Source organism: Cheilinus undulatus, linkage group 3 (genome assembly GCF_018320785.1).
Source record: "Cheilinus undulatus linkage group 3, ASM1832078v1, whole genome shotgun sequence".
NCBI classification, from domain to species: domain Eukaryota; kingdom Metazoa; phylum Chordata; class Actinopteri; order Labriformes; family Labridae; genus Cheilinus; species Cheilinus undulatus.
This window is the reverse complement of record NC_054867.1, coordinates 36,390,943-36,415,795: the sequence shown is the minus strand read 5'-3', so window position 1 is coordinate 36,415,795 and position 24,853 is coordinate 36,390,943. Positions and strand designations below refer to the sequence as shown.

Here is a 24,853-nt window from a genome sequence, read left to right as displayed (position 1 = left end):
TAAATAGATCCTGTCTGACAAAGTGAAGTAGGCTGAAAGATCTTAAAAAGCAACACATCAATCAAAAAACAAATGAGAAATGAAGCGGTTAAAATCTGTAAGTCTGGAAATCGTTACAAACCCTTTTTTAAGGCTTTGGGGCTCAGCGAACCCTGGTGAGAGCCATTATCCACAAATGTAGAAAACTTTGAACAGTGGTGACCCTTCCCAGGAGTGTCCAGCCAACCAAAATTACTCCAAGAGTGCATCAACAACTCATTCAGACGGTCACAAACAATCCAGAACAACATCTAAAGACCTGCAGGCCTCACTTGACTTAAATAAGGTCAGTTTTCATGACTCAACAACAGAAAGAGACAGGGCAAAAATGGCATCCGTGGGAGAGTTCAAAGGCCAAAACCACTGCTGACCAAAGAACACAAAGGCTCTTCTCATATTTGCCAGAAAACATTTGGTGATCCCCAAGACTATTAGAAAATATTCTGTGGACTGATGGGACAAAATGTGGATTATTTGGAAGTTGTACAGCCCATTACATCTGGCATTAATTAACACAGCATTTCATGAAAAGAACATCACATCAACAGTTGAACATAGTGATAATAATTTGATAGTCTTGGGCTGCTTTGCTGCTTCATGACCTCGATGACTTGCTGTGATTGATGGAACCATGAATTCTGGTCCACCTCTGAAATCCACCTCTGAATGGCTTAACAATTAACAGGATTTGGAGTGGCCTAGTCACAGTCTGGACTTAAATCTGATGCGTGAGCTTAAACAGGCCGCCATGCTCGAAAACCCTCCAGTGTGGCTGAACTAAAACAATTCTGCAAAGAAGAGTGGGCCAAATTCCACCACAGTGATGTAACACTGTTTAACTTTGTCACTTAGGGCCAGGTAGCTTTGGATGTCTGCACTATATGACACTCTAAGTCTTATCACAGCAAAGAGGACTCAAAAATAACACCCAAAATTACTATTCAAGGAGAAAAAAAAAGAAGAATAAGTCTCAGAAAGAATAAAAGGAGAGGAATCCTTAATTTAGATTTACTATAAAGCAGAAATGCTTATTTTCCCCATGACAAAAAGTAACATTGACACAAATTGAAGGATGAAAATAGACTGATAATAAAGACCCTCCCCCATTTTTTCCCCTTTTCTTTTTTCAAATTTGGAAAGCCCTTATGTTTATGCTTAAGTTAGAATTTTTGAATTCACAAACTAAAACACAGATATGAAAGACATACAAACAGTGGCAACACTATTGACCTTAATACTTTTAATCCCATTATTCCACTGCTAGATGAACAAAAGCAGCAGTTTGCCCAACTCCTTACCTCTATATATCCTGGCTATCAAGGCTGTCTTTATTATAGAGCCACTTGTCTGTTTGAGTCCATCTCACATGCCCACGCTCACCCTTCGGTCTGACTCACTCAGTCTCTCCTTCATTTATGAAAAAAAAAAAAAAAACTCCACTGGACATGTTTGCTCTGCCAGTTTTTGTCTCCGTCTGTCTGTACAGCCCATTACTGCCATTAATCTTTAGTTAGTCTCTGTTATTATTCTTCCCTTCTCTTGTCCTTGAGTTGGTCATTATAATTGGAATTATCAGCCCTGATGGGAGGATATTAAAGGTAGAAAGAAGGGAGTATAACAAACCCTGGCGGAAGCTCTTGTGCAGAGAAACTGGATTTTGGGGGGGGCAGAATAATCACTCCTCTCAGTCATTTTTAGATAATCAGCCACACAGTATGAGATGTAGGACATATTGCTATAGCCTAAGGTTACCTCTCAGCCTTGGAAAGTTGGTGCTATAAAGAATAATTCAAATTAAGACTGTCATAATTCTTCATACTTTTCATTTAAAGATTACTTTTGAGCTTGTATGCCTTTTTAAGGGGCAGGATGGTGAATAGAGAAGAATGAGGGGAGAGCAGGGATTGACTCATGTAAGAGGAGTTACAGGCCAGTGTTAGACCTGGGCCTCGTGCTTAGTGGACGCCAGCCTCTGTACATGGGGTGCATGGACATACTGAAAGTACTAGGCTACTCGCTTCTTAAATTTTTGACACGTTTCAATACCATGCATTTTCAGACAATACAGTCTGGTACTTTAAAGACCAGTAGTATTAAAAAGTGCTTACACTTTGATGAAACCACATCTTACTACTATATAGGCAGTGTGTCTGTCTGTGTGTCTGTCTCGATTTACACACCACACCATAGCTCCAGTTTTCTTTGATACCTCTCAGAGGAATTCTTGGCCATACTGGTTTGAAACTGGTGTGATAACAGAAACCATAAATATGCACAGATTTTCAATAAAATCCTAAGATGTTGTGCCAAGTCATCATTAGGGGACTTCTCCAGTGCAACATGCTCATTTTTCTCTTCTCTCCATTCTTCTTTTACATCCATGGGTGGCTTTCATTGGTAACCCTCCCTTTTTCCATCCTGTTGTCATTAATAATAATAAGCCCACATCTCTAGTGCATGGTTTAGTGTTGTGCTCTTTAAGATCTCATCTGAATTCATTTCTATTATTTTAAACAACTCAGAATTGTAGTTTAAGTTTCATAAACTTTTTTTGATCCCCCACCAGGGGAAATTTAGTCAACAGCTTACAACAGCTCAATAAGCGAGAGACAGAAATTAGAAATATTTAACAAAAGTAGAAATAAAATGTGCAGACAATACTAAAATACAATATAACCAGAATTTGCAATAAAAATGGTAATAATATTTTAATATTGACATGTGTACACCTTTGCTTGTGGAAGGGTAAGACCAGATTATAAATAAAAACAGTGTGTATGGTATTGATGTGAAAGAGGGACTGTAAAATTCCGGTAACATCACACATTTGAAAAATAACAAAATTAACTGCTGTTTGAAATTGAAATAAAATACACTACACAAAAACATTGGGTTTAGATTAGGCCTTCAAAAGATTACTTATTACGGTTATGATTAATCACAGGATTTTTGTAGTTAATCACAATTAATCACAATGTATTTATAGCATTTAAAAATTCCACAATTTTTCATTCAAAACGGGTTTATGTAATTTGGGATTTTTGTGGATAGAGGCCTGCTTTTACAGGTAGATTGAAGATTTTAACATGAACTTTATCACAAAAAAAGGAACTTGTCATGGACTAAAATGACATAAGTGAACAGTAAAAAGGTAAATGTTTGATAACACAGGGTTCAGATGACTTCTGACTCGTCCACTGAGCTGTCTGTGAGTTTTTAAAGTGAAATGAGACATTACGGAGCAGTGGTGGACCTATTTTACATCACTGAGTCTGCAGGGAGACGCTGACCTTGCATAACCAAAGTTTCTGGAAAGCAACTATAAAGCCTGCAATTAATCATGAAAAAAAAAAAATTAGTGCAGTAATTGTGGATTATAGTTAATCACAATTAATGTGATTGAACTTGATAGCCCTAGTTTAAGGTGAGATTGGGGTTAAACCATCCATCCATCCATCCATCCATCCATCCATTTTCTTCCACTTATCTGTGTCCGGGTTTCTGTTGTAGCAGGCTAAGCAAGTCAGCCCAGATGTCCCTTACCCCAGCAACACTTTTCAACTCCTTCTGGGGTTCCCGAGGCATTGCCAGATCAGACAAGATATATAATCCTTCCGCAACATTCTGGGTCTTCCCCGAGGTCTCCTCCCAGCTGGACGTGCCCAGAATACCTCCACAGGGAGGCGCCAAGGAGGCATCATGATCAGATACCCGAACCACCTCAACTGGCTCCATTTGATGCAAAGGAGCAGCAGCTGTACTCTTAGTAGATGTCTGAACACCTTATCCCTTTTTGCAGAAAGGATACTCCACAGATTTCTGTCACAGTGTGACACGAATTCACTCGTACAGAGTGAGCACTCTGACCATCTTGTGTGAGCCTTAGGCTAAGCCCAGCCACCCTCCAGAAAAAAAAACAACAAAAAAAAAACATTTCAGCCACTTGTATCTGAGGTCTCATTCATGCTGTCTTTACCCAGAGTTCATGACCATAGGTGAGGGTTGGAAGGTAGATTTGCCTTTCGGCTCAGCTCCCTCTTCACCACAGTGGTCCGGCACAATGCCCACAGTGCTACTGACACTGCACCAGTCTGCATGTCAATCTCCACTCCCTTTTTCCCTCACTTGTAAACAAGACCCAAGATACTTGAACTCTTCACTTGAGGCAGAGACTCACTCCCCACCCAGAGGGAGCAATCCACTGAAGTGCACAGGCTTGGGTTGGGTTAGGCCAGAATTCTTGAGGCTGATCTAAACAGGCTACTTCAAGGCTACTTCTGCATCCATATATGTTTCAAACATGAGCACAAATGGGCCTATCGACTACTGAACCCAATCTGATTTTAATCCTTTGGGCTGCTAATTGCACACATCCCTAATAGCTGCTAGCAAGATGTTTCTTAAAGTTTTGTTGGTGTTGTTTGTTATTTGAAATTCAGTTAAATTGCGGATAAGCAAATCCCATTTTAAACATGTGTTAGCCAGTTGGACTAAGTTTACACCATTGGAAGAGTTTAGTCTTTGATGTGGTCTTTGAGGAATAATCCAAAGTTGCATACTTTATCAATTCTGTAAGTATGTTGGCAGTATCTCTGTAAAGAAACAGTAATCTTGTGCATGAGTTTGCCTGCATTTTTTGATGAATCAAAATAAGAAATTAAAATTAGATGTCCAAAACATCTGCTTTTGTTGTTATCAAAACAGGTATCATTTGATTTTTAATGGCATCGTATCGACTTTGAAAATTCTGCTATTGTCACAGCCTTTATCCAGATGGAGGTGTGTGGAGATTTTGTTACGTTTCAGGCCACTCATCCCCGCTAGGAATTGAAAGCTCTTAATTTCCATCTTTTTTTCCACCCACAGAGCTTTATGAAACCACTTTTCACAAAAGATTGATATGTTTTTTTCTGTTTCATCACCAGATAATTAAAGTGAGAGAGCCATTTCATGCACTGGTCTACATGCGTCACCACAAAAACATAATGGATGGAGCTTTTTTTTCTTTTAAAGCAGGAGGATGTGAGTTCAAGAGTGGAGGAGGGAAACGATGAATGGAACATGTTGGTGATGAGTGGCATTTCAACATGCTTCACCACAGAGTTTGCTAGTGTGTGTACGTGGAGCGGGTGCTTTAGACAGTCATCAAGGTAATTAGCGGTAATGACTGTAACCATAAATAGGAGTGAAGGCTTTCAGAGGAGAGAGGAGTCCTGAAAATGTGTCACTGAACTGGAAAAGGCCGCAGCCTCTCTGACACCAGAGGGCACTCTCGGCTTGTTTTTAAATTTCAAACTAAAACTGACTCCAAAGTTTCAAGCTCCAGAATCCATGTTTAATGCTTTACTACTGAACAGTAGACTCCAGGAGGTGTAAAGGGGGCTGCCTTCTTATAGTCAAATCATTTTCTACCCCCAAAAATCCTGATAGCTTAACTTTGATGATTTATGTTGGTTTTATCAGTTTGTGTTTGTCTGACTTTGTAACTTTTTTAGGCCTTAAAGAGAAAATAAACACCTTTAATCAGATATAAAAATGTGGCTTAAAGGAGTCTTCCCTCTTTGATATCATGTTATGATTTCAAGCACCCACCGATATCAATATGTGCACTGCTATACAGCTCCTGTATGGTATCTTCTCTACATTTGTGTTTCTCTAATTAGGGCCAGAGCCGTGGCCGGTGCAGGGACCCTTTTGAAATGCAAGGAAGTATTATTATTTATCTTCTCCTGGCAAATAAATCGCTAATTTGGAGACTTTTACATGCTCAAAACTCACCCGACTTTCCCAAAACTGTGCCCCAGTGGAAATGTTTGTACTTTGGTGGAACCATGCAAGTCCAGCGCACAGGGGCCCCAAACATGACATAGGGGACTTTGTAAGAGCTACAGGCATGAAAAATCAGTACACGTTTGCATCAGGTATAGACGGGGAAAAAAGTCTCTTGGAACCATCCTCTAAAATGCACAGGAAATGCATTACAAACAGTTGAATGTCAAGTTTTCACATGTTCGCTGATGTACAGGTTGCACATTATGCCAAACTAGTCTGAGGGATTTTATCCGATCCATTCACCCAAGGCTTATGATTTTGGGTCTGCATATGGGTCATCCTCAGGCCTACAAAAATGCCTCCTGGACCTTTACCCAAATCCCAACAGGGAGTCCGCAAGCTTCATCTCAATTTAAAATAAGGCGTATTGATGGTGCCAAATGATTTTAACCAGTTGTAACTTTTTTATACATTATTCTGTGATCTTAAACATTCTCAGGCAACACATTTTTGCTGCTCTATTAAACGTGAGTTTGTAGGTTTACTTAAAAAAACAAGTAGATACAAGTGGACAATGGATAGAGTCAGAAACAGGAATGAGAGTGTGGGGGTGAGACATGCGGGAAAGGAGTTACAGGTTGGACTTGAACCCCGGCCGCCTGACCTGACCATCTGTTCCCCTTTGTCGTCATTTCTTATAGGATTTAACCGTGTTTATGTCAGCCTCCATGGACCGTTCCACAGGGCTGGGTCACATAAAGCTTTCCCCTTTATACCCCTCCTTATAGGCAGCGCTGCCCTTTGCATCAAAACTCCAAGGAAATTCCCTAGATATGCATGATAATGGATTTTTGCTGATTTCCAATATGATTTAAAGTTTCAGTTTAGCTCATAATGATATTGATTACAAAGAGAAGACTTAAGCTGACTCAATTATCCGCCAATACTGCTAATTTACTTTTTAATATAATTGATTCTGATGCACATGTCTATTTGTCTTTCCCAGATCCGAGGTTTTCTATCGAGGTTTGACAACGTCCTGCCTGCCAGCTTGGCCTTTGACAAATGCACCGCCTGCTCACCCATTGTAAGTATCACATACTGTAAGTAAAAAGCTCCAGTGATTTTCAAAACCCAGTTTACTAAGAGGACAGTGTTTTTACTGTAAAGTTTCTCAGTATAACAGCCTTGTTGTGAAGCACAAGTTGCAGCAGCAGCAGAAATAAGGGGATTCCCATCTCTCCCATTTGTGAATTGTTGAATCAGTTGAGCTATGTTGAAATGTTGTTCCTGTAGGAATACTGGAGCACGCACACAAGCAGAGAGAGAGAGGAAAGCTGGTAAAGCCATATGGTAGCAATCAGGCAGCAGTTGCTCACTGATGTCAGTTACTGTCGTATGGGTGGATTTAGCTCCCACTGCTCCTGTGTGTTTGTGCATGTTTATGTGGTATGGGGGCAGAGATGAGTTGTTGAAGGGTCCACATATCCCACACCAGTCGAGTTAGGCTGCCTTCATGTTCTTTTACCCCAGTAGCCATTGGTCCAAAGCCAACTTTTCTGTCCAATCATTGGCTCAGGTGGCTCTGGAGTTAGCAGCGTCCAGTGATTTGATTGGTTAAATTAGTGTAAGACCAGGAGAAGAGTGGGGGGTAGGACTTAGAGAAGAAGAGAGTAGAAAAAGGAGAAAAATCAAGATGGGTGAGGGGGTTGGGACGAAAAGAGGAAGTGCAGGGCTGAAGAAAGGCCGTTGTGATGAGAGGAGGGCTGGTTCACTCTCTCTTTTCTCCCTCCTGATCTCAATGCAGTCTTTGTGTCTATAAAGAGGTCATAAAGCCCCAGATCTATCACTTTCATGAGAAGACAGAGTGAGTGAGACACACAGGGAGAAACACAGAGGCAGAGGGGGGAGGGAAGTTGAAGTTGGCAAGCTTGTACTTAAAAAAAAAAAAAAAAGTTTTCTCCACCTACGCTGCCTTTGAAAAAAGAAAAGATGAAGTTCCAGCCCATCTTAAGGTGTCGTGTTTCTGCCTGTGTGACTGATGAGATTATTCGGTCTGCACCAAGGGTTCATAAGGTTTGACAGGGATTGGCTGAAGCCTCTGTAGTCAGGAACAATGAACAACACGAGTTAGGAAAGACAATCCCTTTGCTGAGGAAGGGATCTAGGCTGAGTAGTGAAATTGGTGAATATGTTTTGATTCCCTAAATCCCGCCCACACACATTTTCCCTCTTGCTGTTTTGCATCTGCTTATCTGCCTTTGACTTTTTCTCCTCTTCCACCTCTCCCTCTTCACTTCTCCTCCTTCCTACCTTTCCTCCCTTCCTGTTCCCCCTCCTCCTCTCTTTGTGTGTCCATCTATCACTCCACTGTAATGTGTGTGCGCCCGTCTTTGTCTTTTCTGTGTGTATTCCTGCCGCAGTCAGCTGTGTGCTGCCAGGTCGCTATGGAAACAAAACAATTCAGGCCCTGTCTGGGCTGGAGCAGTTCCTGTAGAGTTGGGGCTTTTCACTTTGTGCATGTTTGTGTGTATTTGACTGATTGTGTGCGCGCATTTCCTAACTCTTTTCTGGGGCTTAAAGCCAATAAAGCTACACGCCAGAGAGTAAATCACAGCTGACGTGGCTTTGTCTTAAACTGTGCCAGACACCTCTTACTACAAATACTTCTACTAACACTACCAGATATGCTAACACTATTAATAGCTTTTTAAACATTACTACACAAAAATGTCTTGAAAACCACTAGTGCACAAAGCTTTTTGTCTAAAATTACATGTATAATTTCCTTCTCAGCTTTTTCATACCCGGATCTTCATTATGATCAGAATTATTTGCCACAGACTAAACATTTTAATCAGATTTTTGAGTCCAGGTACAAGCTGTTCTATTGTGTTTACTTTAATGTTGTAATCAGCACCTTTCAGCTTAAGGTTTTATGAGTTTTAGACATTAATTTAAGATTAAAAGCCTTTGAAGTGGCCAGAGTATACTTGGTGTAAGTTTAAATTGTGTTACAAGATTTGGCTCTGAAACAATGGCTTTGAAATTACACAAGTGAAATGGTTTAAATGAAAATTTTTGCTCCAGGGTTCTGAAAGCCCATTTTATTTGCATTTCCTTTGCACAGAGGCTGGTATCTTTGCGGCTGGGATTTAAGCCAGCCTGTGGCTTCTTTTCTGCATGTCATTCCCCATACCCTCACCTCTGTTTTTGGCATTATCCTCTATCCTGTCATTTGAATAAAAGCATAAAAAGCGAAAAGAAAATCTTAACAAAAAGAGGAAAAAAACATCTGCCTTTGTTTTACCAGGTTTATAGTTTAATAGCTGGTTTATTTTGAATTATACAAAAATCAAAGATAATAAGCTTGTTTGTTAAAATAGCAAAACAGTGTGACACTGTGATGACATTTGGCACTTACAATCAACATGACGTTAACCTCCTGAGACCTGAGCCTTTGTTAGGAGAGTAATTTTAGTTTCTCACATTTATTTGGGATAAGTACTGTTTGATAAGTTAATACATCAGCCTTGTCGTTGAACAGGAATTTCTTGGACATTTTCCTTTCAAAAACCCAAACAAATTCCATAAAATAGATAAAGGAAATTACCAAAAAATGTATCTGAAAATTCTTAAACATATTTTTTAAGTATCCTATGAAAATTACCCAAATATTTCTTTAAATAGTCCTCAAATCTTTCAGTGAACCTTGCTCATAAAGCCTAAAAATTCAAATAAAATTTTCCCCCCAAATTCCATGCACATTCATGAAAAAATTTTAAGCAAATCCCCTCTCAAATTTCTTGGCAAATTCTAGGAATGTTCAAAAACATTCTCCAAAATTCCATGAAAATGATGGAAATGTGGCTGCGGGGTCTTAGGAGATGAAGGAACGGTACAACACTGAGTGACATCTAATGCCATCACATTTGACATTACAACACTAACATCCCTACAATAGGACAGAGACAAAACAAAAGGACAGCTTCTGGAAAAAGATAATATTTAATTTTGTGCATTGACTTCAATATTTGGGTAATAAATAATTTTTTTAACTTTTTTCAAGCAACAGTGTTTAGATAAGAAAACACTTTATTCACATCATGGTCTGTTTTTTGCAACAGTTCTTGTTTTTTCATATATATAAGAACAATATGCAATGTGTGATTACATTGTTCAGTGTCGCCACCTTAGTCGGGGTTGGGGGGGGGGGGCTAGCCCCAGTCAAAGCACCTCACTCTAGCTCTGCTTGGGACCCCACACTTCCTCCTCAGAGTGGTAACATGCCATACAACTTATCAGGGAGTGTTGCCGCAACAATCCCTAAACATTCTAAAATATAGTTGGTGCGTTGTCTCATTCACATCACTCAGTGGCTGAATAAGCATGTAAAATGTCCCTGTGCTCTGCTTCAACTAACTCCATAATCATGCAGTCCAATATTTGTCAGCTCCAATATAGAATGCTTGGTTTCAGCTGTCATTATTTCCTGTACATACAAACAAGTAGAGGACGTGATGGGACTGGAAACTTGATGTAGCAAGCTAGAATAGAAATTACACTGACTACTTGGCTTTTAGTGGACTACAGCAGAGCGGCACAGACACACCAGGCCTCAAGCTCAGGATTGTATAGGCCACTACAACATAGCTAGGCATAGATCTGATGAAAAAGTTTGAACTAGGCTGCAGTTTGAAGGCCTCTGCATAGACTCAGGGCTACAGGGACTGATGAATAAGGCTTAGCTGCTCGGCCACTGGTGCCCCAGCTGTGGGCTTTTTAAAATGTGCTTTATGAGAAAATGTGCCTGATGATTGGAATTTAGGAAGAGTATAAACATAAACTGATATAGTAAAGATTTTCAACAAGGTGACAGTTCCAGAAATGTAAAGGTTAATTGATAAATATTTAAAAAACAGATATTGCTTCCATAAAATAAGTTGCACTTAGAACTTTAGAGTGCCAAGAAGTAAATTACTCATAATGAAATACATATATTTTTGTTGATATCTTTTCGTAGAAATCCTGATACAGTTCAAAACCATGGTTATTCATTCTTCTGTACATGACAGCTCAGAGTGCCTTGCATATTTATAGCAGAAACTGTTATCAAACAAATATGTCCAGATGGTATAAATTATTGATGGATAAATGGTTTATTTTTTCTGTGTTGCTTTTTTACAACAAGGCAGACGCATATGTGTCGCACAGAAACCACTAATCCTTAACTACACACTTTACAAGCTTTGCCTCCTGGGAAGTGCGCTGGTTCTCTGAAATCCTGAGTAGTTCCTTAATGAGTCAGTATGGAGGTTGTGTGTGCATGTCTGACCTGGTGTGTTGACTGTGCGTGTTAACGGGGGAAGTGAGAGCCATTGAGTCACCAGGAACTGTTTACTCATAACACTCAGGGAGCTGTAAGAGAAACATCAAGGTAAAACCACTAACAAAGAGCTGCTGAGCATTTCATTACCTTAGTTTGGCTTAAAAGTCAAGAAACACAAGTGTCAGATTACACTGATATTTAATTTTGAATTCTAAACCTCCTTATCACTGCTTCTATCAAACTGTTACAACGCCATCTTTGTTATTTATCAACCAATAAATAACGGAAAATTGCTCTTTGAAACAGGGGACCATGCTCTTTATGTTAACAGCCTATACTGAAGCCCATCTGAGCCCCAGGACCACCCACTGTATGTTTGATACATTTAATGATACAACACATAAACACACACACAGTGATAAATAGCCTATAGTGTTTGGTACTGTTAAATGAATCTCTGCACGATGGATCCATAAACACCTACAAAGAAAACATCTCGACCATTTAGATAAATCTGAGTGGTCCAGATTCATGTGGTCCATACAGGAAGGAAGTGTACATTTACATGTGTGTGAACATATGTGTAACACACCATCTAATCCAGATGTTGATGTCTGTGTAGCTTGATTTAGCAGATACTGTTTGTCGACAGCCAGCACAGCATTCATAATCTTTGTCATCAAAAGTTCTTTATTTATGGACGTTTTCCACATGGTTTTTGGCACAACTGTCACACTGCTGTAAGTCAGATTTTTAATACTTTTACTACTACTGTAAGTCTTTCTACCCTCCTAAAAAGCATTTCTGTTTTTTCAATCAAGAGTCTTACACTGAATGAGCATTTAACAGGATCCCTGTAGAATCATTTAAAAAGTCTTAAAGGTACAGTCAGTGTAATTTTCTCACTGAAATGTCAGAATAAATTGTAAAAATGACATCTCCTATACTAACTGTATTTTATGTATTTCACATGTTTATTGGTGCCATGAAAACACTGGATGCTACGTCAAACACTGCTACATAAAATAGCATGAAGAACTACTATAAGTTGCTGTTCTGTTGCTGTATCGCATTAATGTTTTGCACATCTTAATTGAGAGTTCTGTTGCCCAAGTATCCCCCCTTATTCTTAATTCCATTTTGTTATCATTTCATGCATGAGTTTCTCATAAAGAGGGAGAAAACTGTTAAAGTTGCCTAATGGAGTGTAGTTTTTATTGAACAGAGCCATTTATTTGAAACAAGAAGTAAGCAGCAGAGGTGTGTGGAACTGAGTACTATGCGCCTACTCGTCATCTTTTGTTTTTGTTTTGATAGAGAGCCCCTTGGTGGTGGAAGTTACTTACTCTGTGTTTAAAGGTACAGTTTGTGGAATTTCTGCGCTGAAATACATACATTTTTTTAAATTGAGGTCTTACGGTATGTCAGATATTTCATAAAATTTTCAAAGACAGAGAAATTCCTGATTTTTACCTCCGCCAAGGAGGTCATGTGATCAGCAGGGTTTGTTAGTTTGTTCGTTAGTTAAAAGTTATGGACAGATTTTGATGAAATTTTCAAGAAATGTCAGAAATGGCATAAGGAAGAACTGGTTACATTTTGGGAGTGATCTGGATCACTGTCTGGATCCAGGAATTTTTTTAAAGGATTCTTTACTATTGGGAGATAGGGCTAATAGCGGAGGTCCGCACTCTCCGAGTGCTTTTCTATTTATACTAGTAACAGGAGATTTCTTTTTTTGGAGGCTGTGAGTTCAGTGACTCAAACTCACCTCTGTAAGATGAAGACCCCCATACACACACACACACACACACACGACATTTTCAGAGTTGAGAATTCAGGTCCCAGTTCAATAAAAACCCCATAAAACGCATTTACTGAACAGAAACCTGGTGTTTAATTTTCATTCAGAAATTCTGCAACATGTGAGAGAAAAGCACTGAAAAAGACACTTCCTGTTCACGCTGGAATCTGTCACAGCGGATATGTGCTGGGAGCGACACTAGCTGTGGTATGGCACCAAATTTAAATATGATTTTTGATTTTATTGAAGACACGGTTGCTAAAGTTGAAGCAACTTTTTGTTATTTTTTATTAAATTGTCTTTATTTTCCTGTTTGAATCTAAATAACACTAGTTACGCTGCATGTTCTTGTTTGTTTAGTAATGATATTGACAAGAGTAAATGATATAAGTGTATTTTGCTGCCATTAGATAACCACAGTGATCATGTTGCCTCTGTTTGATGAGTGGTTTTATTTTAACAAAGTGGTTTTGGCCGTTGGCGTCTCATGTAACGGATCCCATGCGTGGAAGTGGAGAATCAAAGAAATAAAAGAGAAAGACAGAAAAGAGAGGTTGAAAAGATGAACGAGGGACATGTCAGTGTGTATTGTGTGTGGTTTGTCTGGCTCCGAGGCTAGACGCCAGGTCAGTCTGCGTACACACACTCACACACACATGCACAGAGGCGTTGACTCACGCAGTGTGTTGATGTCTGAGGTGGAGGTAACTCTACACCTGCAGAGGAGGGTCTGTGGGTGTCCATGAAAGGCTCGGCCAAGCCTAGGAAGGTAGACGAGAGGGCAGAGGATCTGAGTGTTGTCTGTGATGTGTGTGTTTTGGAAAGTAGGTGTGGAGTTTTGAAGTCTGTGCTGGTAGGAGATCAAGGTAAACTCCAGCGTGAGTGTTGTAGAGGGGTGGGATTGTGATTTAACACAGGTTTGCATTGTGAAACAAAGTTCTTTTTTAAATGTACCAGTAACAGCCTATTGCTATATTATAATATATTAAATCTAAGTTTGTGTGGACGCTTTACATGAGTTGTGATGTGTTAGCATGATTTGGCCTTCTCTCCTGAGCAAATACATTTGAATCAAAGCAAGCATGTCATCTCTGCCACAGGAAATTAATGAATTAATTTAACATAATGTTAGATTTCATTAAATAGAATAATCACCACAATTACAATAGGGGATCACAGGGCTTGGGCGTGAACAGCCTTTTTCAAGTCCAGCCTCAAATCCTCTACTGGATTGAGGTCTGGGCTTTGACTCAGCCGTACTAGAACATTCACTTCGTTGTCTTCAAACCATGTCTGTGTAGCTTTGGCTGTATGCTACAGGTCATTGTCTTGTCATGAATATAATTTTATCCTTGAATGACATTTATGTCTGTCTTTTTTGCCCAGGTTCTCGACCACTATGAGAGGGAAGGTTTCAACTTCCTGTCCAAGGTTTTCAATTCTTCTCACTCATTCCTTGAAGACCTGACCGGGCTGACACTGTTACACCAGGAGACGCAGGCTGCAGAGGTAAATCTCCCACTCAGTATATGCATAACACCATAAAGTTATGGTCAGAGTTGGTTTAGTTTTTGTCTTTACCCCAATCATCATTTTTATCATACAGCTTTGTCTGTTTTATGGCTGTTTGTGAAAATCAAACACATAAGAACAAGTTTTCTCATTTAAAGTATTCTCCAGATTTTCTTATAATTATCTAAAAAACTGATAACCCCATCAAAGTTTGGTTAAAAATCCACTAGTAGATGTTTTCCTAACTCCATTCTTGCCCCTCAAACTGCTTGTCCAACTGTAAAAACAATTACAGGAAACATGAAATAGGAAATGTTGGTCTGGTGACCTTTGTTGCTAACTGCTGGATGCATTCAAAGCTCTGAAAAAGTTGACTCTAGTCTCCAAAGCCAAATCTTGATCAGACATAATCTGATGGGTTCTGGTATTCACAATGGAGAAATGATGGCCTTCAGCTAGAAGCACTAAAGGATACACAGATTTTTTCAACCTTACACCCACCTCCTATGATGTATGGATAGGTTGCTAATCACAGAGACGTAGGCTGTGTTGAACCAAGGACTTCCTGTTCCATTAAGCTAAAGTAGCCAATATTTGACCTGAAGAACTTCAGCTCTGTGCTCTTGTAAGGAGTTAAATTTAAACTGAATATGATGACGCAAAGGGCATGAGACACTGGTAACCATCAGACCATCTAGGCTGCTCTCACAAAGGGAGTAGAGGCTTGACCAAATTCACTGTTAAACATAGGGAGCACCGATTAGGCAAGAGACCCTTTTCAGAAACACTTTATATCTACACACACATTACATGTACTAACACATTATTAAATAGTTAACTAATCTTTTTAAAGCATTTATGGCTTTATTCTAGCTTTCTAGCAATGTTCCTGTTAGAAAAAAAAGCTTTGAGTGAATTGTGGAGCCACAAATTTATTAAAAGCACTGATAACATCCTGTTTGAAGGACAGTGGGGCGACTCCTTTCTCCTTCCGGGAAGTGGTGAATTTCCCAACTAAATCTATGACTAAAAATGTTAATACTTCTACCTTTTTTTTCTTCCTTTTTTAAAAAAATTTTTGTCAAAAGGAGGTTTTGTATGTACGTAGGCTGCCCAGGTTCAAGTCTGGCCTATGGCTACTTTCCCGCATTTCTCTTCCCCTACTCTCTCATCCCTGTTTACAACTCTGTCTGCTGTCCTCCTCTATGAATAAAGGCATAAAAAGCCCATAAATATATATCTTAAAAAATGCAGTTTTGTAAAGTGCCCTGAAATTTTCCCCAGCAGTTCCTTTTCTAGTTTTTGAGTCTATGCCTCATAAGTAATACCTTTAAGGCACCTGGCCTATGTGAATTCACTCACTTCCAATTCAGTCCATCTGTTCTCCATTAATACTTCCAAGATTGTCCATCCAACAGTCAGCTAACATGCACACACTAGTAGTTCTGTCACAAAATATAGATGTTTGATTTACCATCCTGTGCATGCTCCCATCTCTGCTGTTAAAATTTTAAACCTGTCTTGCTTATTCTTATCACGAAAAATAGCATTTGACCTATTTACTCATGAACTATGGGAAGTTTCAACATTGATGTTACCCATTCAAAGTGGGAGAGGGAGTAAGAATTGTCTGGTGGAGTCATATAAAATCTGCCTGTATAGGTGTAATAACCTCAATCCACTTCTTCCAGATTTGATAGGATTTTTGGGGGAGATCCTCAAAGAATAAGTCAATTTCCTCTTTTTATATATTTTGAAAACTATATCATACCAGTCTTCTCATGTGGGTTTTAGCATTTTCTTGTAATTGATTTTTTTACCTGCTGCCAAAAAGGCCTGCAGCAGTTTTGTATCAAAATTTGATCTAAGAAAATACTCAAAATTCAAAAGTATTTGAGTTTTGAATACCATATTTAATGTTGTATGAATACCATTCCAAAATAAACTCAGTTTGGAACAATCCCAGAATGTATGGAGGTGATTTGCCCCAGCTGAGCTACAGTGCCGCCAACATTTTCTACTTTTATCCTTGTATTGCTCTGGGTTTGAGTTTGTTGATGACCACTGAAGACAAAATAATTTTTCACAGGTCTCTGATAGCTCTATTCCTGCTTCTTTCTTCCTTTTTTTCTTAAATGTGTTAGGCATTATTTAGACTACCTTTTTATGAGGAAGACTAGACAAAGACTAGCTTAAAGTATTGATATTGCATTCATTTGAGTGCTTTACATTTATATTATTGTGGCAAATTTGTTAATTTAGTAAGATCAAAGAAAATCAATTAAAACAAAAAATAAAAAAATAAAAACTAAAATATAAGGACTTTTCTTGACTCAAACTGGTCTAAAATATTTTTTGTGTTTTCATTGTCAAAATTAGACTTAAATTATACAGTGCTTATAAAAAGCTGAAGTTTTACTCCATTCTTCTTTGTAAAACCGCTTAAGCTCTATCAGGTTGCATGGGACTGGGCACTAACAGCCCTCTTCAAGTCCAGTCACAAATTTTATTTTGGATTGAGGTCACTCCGTAACATTCACCTTGTTGTCTTTAAACCATTTCTGTAAAGCTTTGGCTGTATGCTTCAGGTTGTCTTGCTGTAAAATACACTATATCGCTAAAAGTATTCACTCACCCATCCAAACAATTGAAATTTGGTGTTCCAATCACTTCCATGGCCACAGGTGTATAAAATCAAGCACCTAGGCATGCAGACTGTTTCTACAAACATTTGTGAAAGAATGGGTCGCTCTCAGGAGCTCTGTGAAATCCAGCGTGGTACTGTGATAGGATGCCACCTGTGCAACAAGTGCAGTCGTGAAATTTCCTCACTCCTAAATATTCCACAGTCAACTGTCAGTGATATTATAACAAAGTGAAAGCCATTGGGAACGACAGCAACTCAGCCGCGAAGTGGTAGGCCACGATAAATGACTGAGCGGGGTCAGCGGATGCTGAGGCGCATAGTGCGCAGAGGTCACCAACTTTCTGCAGAGTCAATCACTACAGACCTCCAGACTTCATGTGGCCGTCAGATTAGTTCAAGAACAGTGCGTAGAGAGCTTCATGGAATGGGTTTCCATGGCCAAGCAGCTGCATCCAAGCCATACATCACCAAGTGCAAATCAAAGCATTGGATGCAGTGGTGTAAAGCATGCCACCACTGGACTCTAGAGCAGTGGAGACATGTTCTCTGGAGTGACATATCGCGCTTCTCCATCTGGCAATGTGATGGACGAGTCTGGGTTTGCCGGTTGCCAGGAGAACGGTACTTGTCTGACTGCATTGTGCCAAGTGTAAAGTTTGGTGGAGGGGGGATTATGGTGTGGGGTTGTTTTTCAGGAGCTGGGCTTGGCTCCTTAGTTCCAGTGAAAGGAACTCTGAATGCTTCAGCATACCAAGAGATTTTGGACAATTCCATGCTCCCAACTTTGTGGGAACAGTTTGAGGATGGCCCCTTCCTGTTCCAACATGACTGTGCACAAGTGCTCAAAGCAAGGTCCATAAAGACATAGATGAGAGAGTTTGGTGTGGATGAACTTGACTGGCCTGCACAGAGTCCTGACCTCAACCCAATAGAACACCTTGGGGATGAATTAGAGCGGAGACTGAGAGCCAGGCCTTCTCGTCCAACATCAGTGTGTGACCTCACAAATGCGTTTCTGGAGGAATGGTCAAAAATTCCCATAAACACACTCATAAACCTTGTGGAAAGCCTTCCCAGAAGAGTTGAAGCTGTTATAGCAGCAAAGGGTGGACCGACATCATATTAAACCCTATGGATTAAGAATCTGATGTCAGTTAAGTTCATATGCGAGTCAAGGCAGGTGAGCAAATACTTTTGGCAATATAGTGTAAATATTCTCCAAGCTGTAATTTTCTTGCATTCTGGACAAAATTTTCCTCTAGGATTTTCTTATATTTTGCAGTATTCTACCTTCACAAGCCTTCTAGGGGCTACTGCCAAGAAGAACCCCCACAGCATGATGCTGCCACTACATGATTCACAGTGGGGATGGTGTGTTTGTGGTGATGTGCAGTGTTTGGTGTCTACCAAACAAAGTGTCTTGTATAAGGGCCAAAAAGCACCATTTTGGTTTTACCACACCAAAGAACTTTCTTCCACTTGGCCATGGAGTCTCCCACATGACTTTTGGTGAACTCTAGTCAGGATTTAATGTGAGTTTTCACAGTTGTTGTATGCAGAGTCTCTGCCATCTTAACTGCTGAAGCTTATAACTCTTTCAGAGTAGTCATAGGTTTCTTGGTGGTCTCTCTGACTAGTCTCCTTCTTGCATGGTCACCTAGTTTGTGAAGACGGCCTGATCTAGGCAGATTTACACATGTGCCATATTCCTTACATTTTTTGATGGTGGATTTAACTGAACTCCGGGGGATGTTTAGTGCCTTGGAATTTTTTTGTACCCATCCCCTGACTGATACTTTTCCATCACCTTTTCTCTAAATTACTTGGAGTGTTGTTTTGTCTTCATGGTGATATGGTAGCCAGGAATACTGATCAACCAGTGATTAGATCTTCCAGACACAGGTGTCTTTATACTGCAGTCACTTGAGACACATTCACTGCACTCAGGTGAATTATTAATTTATCTTAATGGAGAACATATTCAGGCACAGCTAAAGAAGGGATTTTCCTCTTTGGTCTCGACAGGACTCTATCTCTGCTGTTGGCAGATGATGTAGGGGAAACCAAGTCGAAAAATAGAGCTAAAAATGTCAAAGAATTTGGTTCAGTAAATGATGGAAAGGTGGTGGAAACTCTTTGCCTGGGTTGGCAACTTGCTGTAAATGTTGGGAGCAAGTTGATTTATTATGTTAAGGATTTTAAGTGTCTTTGATTTCTTCATGGAGGTAAAACAGACAAATTGGTGTAAATCTGGGCATTGCTCTACATATATATATATTGAAAAGGAAACTGAGCCTCTTTTTGATTTACAGTTGTTGTCATCACCTTTAGGTAATAATCAAAAGAATATGAGTCCACCCCAGGGACATAGTAACTCAGACATCCCAAAGAAGCTCATATTAGCTTCCCTTCAGTTCTGGCTTTGAATTGTGATTGACGTCTTCCAGCATAAGTCAGAGGGATTCAATATCCAACCATGCCTGGGAATGCCTCAGGAGAAGTCTGACATCTCTGCTCAAGAGAACAACTTCTGGGTGTTCTTGCTTTTACTGCATGAACTCTGCCTGGATCTAAATAAGGGATGGAAAATGGATCATTAGATAGAGATTACCAAGGTCCTTCAGTAGCTGAGTAAGCTCTCTGACCCTGGGAAATAGGTACAAAACTCTTCATTTAGTTACAAAACAGCTTTGCACTCAGCTGGAAATTAAAGAATATGCAAGATTCTTTAATTTAAATTTTTGATAGCAGATGCATAGGTTTAAAAAAAGGCCTAGATATTTCTGTCCTGTCCTTTCTCTAGTTTTTGTTGCCATAGTAGCTCAAAGTTGATTTCTGTGGAACAAAAAGCAGCACCAAGTTCCAATGGACAGCCAGAAAACTCGGTGCTGGAATATGGGTGGTTTTCCTCAAGACTCCCCTCTGACATGAGACAGAGGGGAGTGAAGGGGAGAGACAGAAAATGAGTGGGTGTGGGGTTGGGTCTGGGCCTGCCGAGCTGTGGGAAAATCCCACGTACACTCTCCCCAACTCCTACTCATAACACACAGATGGAGGAGGGGAGAAGAGAAAGCAAAGGAGCTGGAGGGAAAGTAGAAAAAGAAGGGCAGATAAGAGAAACAAAGGAGAGAGAAAATACTAAGAGAAGAAAGGATGGATTAAAAAAATTGGATGGGGATTATGGGTAATAAAGTCATTAAAGGGACAGAAAATAAAAGCCAGTGAAGAAGAAATTAAGTCCAGCTTTTTTTTCTCTCCCACTCTCTATCTCTCTTTCTCACCACCATCCTTTCTCTTCTTGTTTATCTTTTCCCTCTCCTCCTATCAACCTTAATCTCATTCCCTATCCTTCTCCTTATCCCCTCAATTTGTTTTTTACCTCACTATCCACCCCCTTTGCTCTGCTGAAGAGCGTTGAAAGCTCTGGCGTAGGTCCTTTTCTCTTCCATCAGAAGATGGAGAGATTGTTTTGATTGCTCAGCCCACTAGCGCCAGAAGTCTTAGCGCCTGTTTCCTGTACACAGATTAGCTCTTCTGAAAACTACTGCAGTTGGAGGACGTTCCCTCAAAGTTCTTTTTTTTTCCTTCTCCAGTTCCAGGAAGGGACAGAAGTTCTTCACTCACTTTTGAAAGCATATTATTACTTATTTCATGCGGGAGACCAATAGAAACAGGCCTGTGGCTTATTTTAGGCTTTGACCTGTATTTAAAGAAGTACCGGCCAAAATTAACAACCAGGGGCCATTCAAGAGTTTGTAAAAATGTACACGAGGCCCTTGTAACTAGGATTTATCCCAGTTATTATACTGAATATATTAAACAACAATAAAGAAAATACTTTTGTTCATGTGTTTTTTTTCCAATATTGTCCACTGGCTATAGACAGCTTATCGGCTTTTTATCTATCCGTTAAAAATGCACATCCATGCATTGAACCCTTGGAGGCCTCATCCACATTATTACAAATATTCAGACCTCTGTCACATATGTGCATGGACTGCTTAGGATGATGTGAAATGAAACAGGGCCTACGGTTGAATACCTGCTTGTTTAGCACCTTTACCCATCTGTACCCATTGGTTTCTATGCGTTCTATTCTGGCCTTGTAACCTCAACAGCTAAACCAAAACATCAGCTCGCTCCGGTGCAGCTGAAACATCAGCTACCTGATTACTTTTGCCAAACAATTCATCCACAAATGTATATTCAGGAAGATCATACCAAGGCTCTGAATCCTCACAAATGAGCTAACAAGAATTAGGGATTTCCAAAGAAGTAAGTATCTTGATTACTGATTAGACTTGTTACTTTTTTTTTCTTGTAGCTTTTTGGGTAGCACTTCATTTCAGTCGGCCCTAATTACCGGGTAAATTTATGGCAATAAGTAATTTTCTAGTAAGTTGGTAATTACCTTATTATAGATTGGCATTTAACCATATAATAACTTGATAGTATTAATGAAAGATTTAGCTATTAATAATGTATTAATTATCAAGTAATTTCTTCTAATATTGTGGCAATTATCTGTTAATTAGATGGTAATTTACCCTATGGCCCTAACCCTTGTAATATTTTTGCAATTCTGTTGTAATTGTGTGGTATTTTTCCAAGTAATTTCTTAGAAATAAGATGATAATTTCCTTAATAAGTTGCTAGATAATTCCCAGGTAATTTCTTTATTTTGGACCACTAAATTAAAGTGTGTCCCTTCTGAATCATTTTTAAGTTATTTTCAGGTTTAGGATTTGGGGTTAGGGTTGGGGGGGGTTGGGGAAAGATGGCCATATCTGATGAAGCCTTCAGAATGAGACAGCCTTCCCCACGTCACTGTGACATAATCAACATTCATTCTTAATCATAGAAAGGGGCCCCTCCATCATCACTGAAGAGTAATTTTTCCTGCAGTAAGAAACCAGATGTTCTGTAAGTCTGGAATTTCTAAACTCTAGCGCAGTGACTAATTGGGAACACAATGAAATTTGTCACATATTATGAAATGTTTGTGTATGAATTCTAGTGGTCCTAGATGACTGTATTTACATGTTATTTTTACACTGGTCTCTCCTCTAAAGCATTGTGCTGAGTTCATCAAGGGCTGTGTGTATCTGAGTGTGTTTGCACGTGCATGTGTATGAAACCCTTCTGCACTATAATCTACGTCACCAAATAGCACTACTATGTACTTAAGGCCTATTTTGGGAGACTTTGTAACCTGAGAACTACTTTTTATGCGGTCACAAGGTTTTGGGGGAGTTCAAGTTCGGTAAAAGTTTAGACTACTTGAAAGCTCTGTGAATGTGAGCACACTTTTTGTGTGTATATGGGCATGCACATAAGGGTATGAATGGCGTCTTTGTGTGAACAGGCCTGTTGGGATTTCATACTCTTGTAGCAGCATGGCAGGGTGGAAAATATACTATAAACCCAGAGACCAGCAATTAGTTACATATATATGAATGTTTATAGAACATTTATTTTTGTATCAAACATGCAGCTGTTCAAGTTTGTGAGTAGAAATATCAAACATGACAAACCATTTCTGCTATTTCTTTTATTTTTACTGGATTGTTAACTCCCTTTTTAGGTAACAATCAAGTATTGTCAAGTTTCCTATATAAACTGCAGTCCTCCACTGTGACTACCCAGAGGGTAAAGCCTTGGATCAGTTTAAAAGTATATGAAATCTCTGTACCATTTGCAAACTTTTTTTTTGGATGTTGCTAAAACAAGACAAAAATAAACATCAGCTTTAGTTAAATGACCAGGAGTGCTAACCCTAAGTTAATTATTTTTGTTCAAAATGAAAAACAAAGGTGTCTGAAATCAACTGTAGCTCTTAAGTGGTTTCATGATTTTGGATGGCGCAAATAAATGATGTTGTCTGCTGGTTATAAAATCAGTCAGCCACATAATAAGCAGCTTATTTGTACATTTCAAGGATTTTTGGCTTATAGAATAGTATTGTAATATCATGCTACAATCTGAGCAAAGTTACACAGCTTTCCAGAAGATTCTTGAAAAGTCTTAAATAATCTTAAATTGAACGTTTGAAATTTAAGGTTTTAAAAAAACATGATTTTAATCAGTGAGAATTCTCAGTTGTTCTTTGTTAAGCCAGTTGCCATATTCTATATTTACATCAGACGTAGTTTCTTTGTCTCAGGTGATACTGCTGACAGATGCCTACTGTTATCACAGTGATGGTCTATGGGGGGGGTACAAGAGGGTTTACCTGAACTGAACTCAGCCTCACAACCATTCTGATGAGAATTAAAACACGTTAAACCAGATTACCATGTCAAAGTACACATATAGTTACTGTGTTAGCCAATTAGCCTTCCTGAGTGTGAGCTCATTGTAAAGGGCTGGGTCGGACAAATCAACATAGGCAAACACTCAGAGAGCCGGAGAGGAAATTAATGTCTGTACAGGATGTTGAACCTTTGCTTTGATGCCCACCCAATGATTTCAGCAGATGTTAATCATTGAAATTCAGTGTATATTATCCATACGAACATAGATAGGACAAAAAAAGTGTTGTTGTTTTTTTTTTTTTTTGTAAATACAAGATGTAAAAATGTGAAAGCACCTTTAAGAGGGAAATACCATTATGAAAACCAGCACATAAAAAAAGATAACAATTAAATGCTAGTTTGGTGATTGCTGTGGAAACATACATTAACTGTAGAATCATTTTTCATAATTTATTTGTTATTTCAGATTCAAATAAAGTCACATTAGGATTTGATTTTGTGTGTGCTCTTTTTAACTTGGTGAGAAGTGGAGCCATCAGAAAATCAATATTAAGGGCATTGCCATGCTATGGAGCAACTTTTATCAAACAACATGATTTAAAAGTGCACTACTGTATATTTCAATGATGAGCTGTGGCTATTATCTACTTTAGTCTTTGAAATTCCTCTGTCTTTATATGGATGTGAGAGATGGATCTCAAGTTATTGAAAAGAAAAAGTGCACAGCAACGATGGAAAAACCATAAATTTAACAAGAATTTTTTAACTTATATAAAATTGTAATAACAGTAAACAAATTAAATTAATAATAACTAAATTGATAAGGCTATGTAAGACAGCCAGTCAATGTTCTAACAATTTCAACATTTATATTAATCTCTAATGCCAACACAAGCAGCACAGTTTCCCTTCACTCCTATCATTCACTGAGGTTAGAGTTTCGTTTTTATGCACATCAGCAGGCAGTGTTAACAATCTTTAGATGCACAAATCTAAAGGTCATCTTTAACCTTTCTTCTCACAGTTATAGACGCGCTAACATTATTCTGTCTTGTACAGATGTTATGAAGGATATCTTTTTGTTTTTGTTGTTGTTTTGTGGCCTCTTTCACTGTTTCTATTGTCCAACAACTATTTCATCATTAAGGGCTCACTTACACTTTGGCCAGTTTCCCTGTACCATGCTTAAGTACGGCAGTCCCTCTCTGGCCTAAACTTTAGAGACATGTTTACGGATATGGCCCTCTGACACTCCAGCATTATTTAACATGACTGTCTACAGCACTCTTTCCTAAAAAGTCTTGGTCGGGACCCATGGTCGGGTCACAAAAATACATTTTCTGAATGTCTTTGCTACAGTATTTAATACGGATTAATGTCTGCAGTACTCATTAAAGCAACATGGGGGGCTCCACCCTATTAAAACACTAAACAAGGCTCGACCAGCTACTGGATGGCAAAAGAGCTAAAGTCACAGTTATTGATGCTTGGCTAAT

General features: G+C 39.1%; 1 protein-coding gene across 2 annotated transcripts in view; it reads left to right on the top strand.

Moving 5' to 3' along the window:
• atg7 (ATG7 autophagy related 7 homolog (S. cerevisiae)) overlaps positions 1-24,853 on the top strand; it is a 112,683-nt gene that overhangs the window by 52,988 nt on the left and 34,842 nt on the right. For both annotated transcript variants that reach the window (XM_041783378.1, XM_041783379.1), the window contains exons 17-18: positions 6,818-6,898; positions 14,331-14,453. In XM_041783378.1, coding sequence (XP_041639312.1) covers positions 6,818-6,898; positions 14,331-14,453 — 204 coding nt within the window. The remainder of the gene's footprint in view (positions 1-6,817; positions 6,899-14,330; positions 14,454-24,853) is intronic.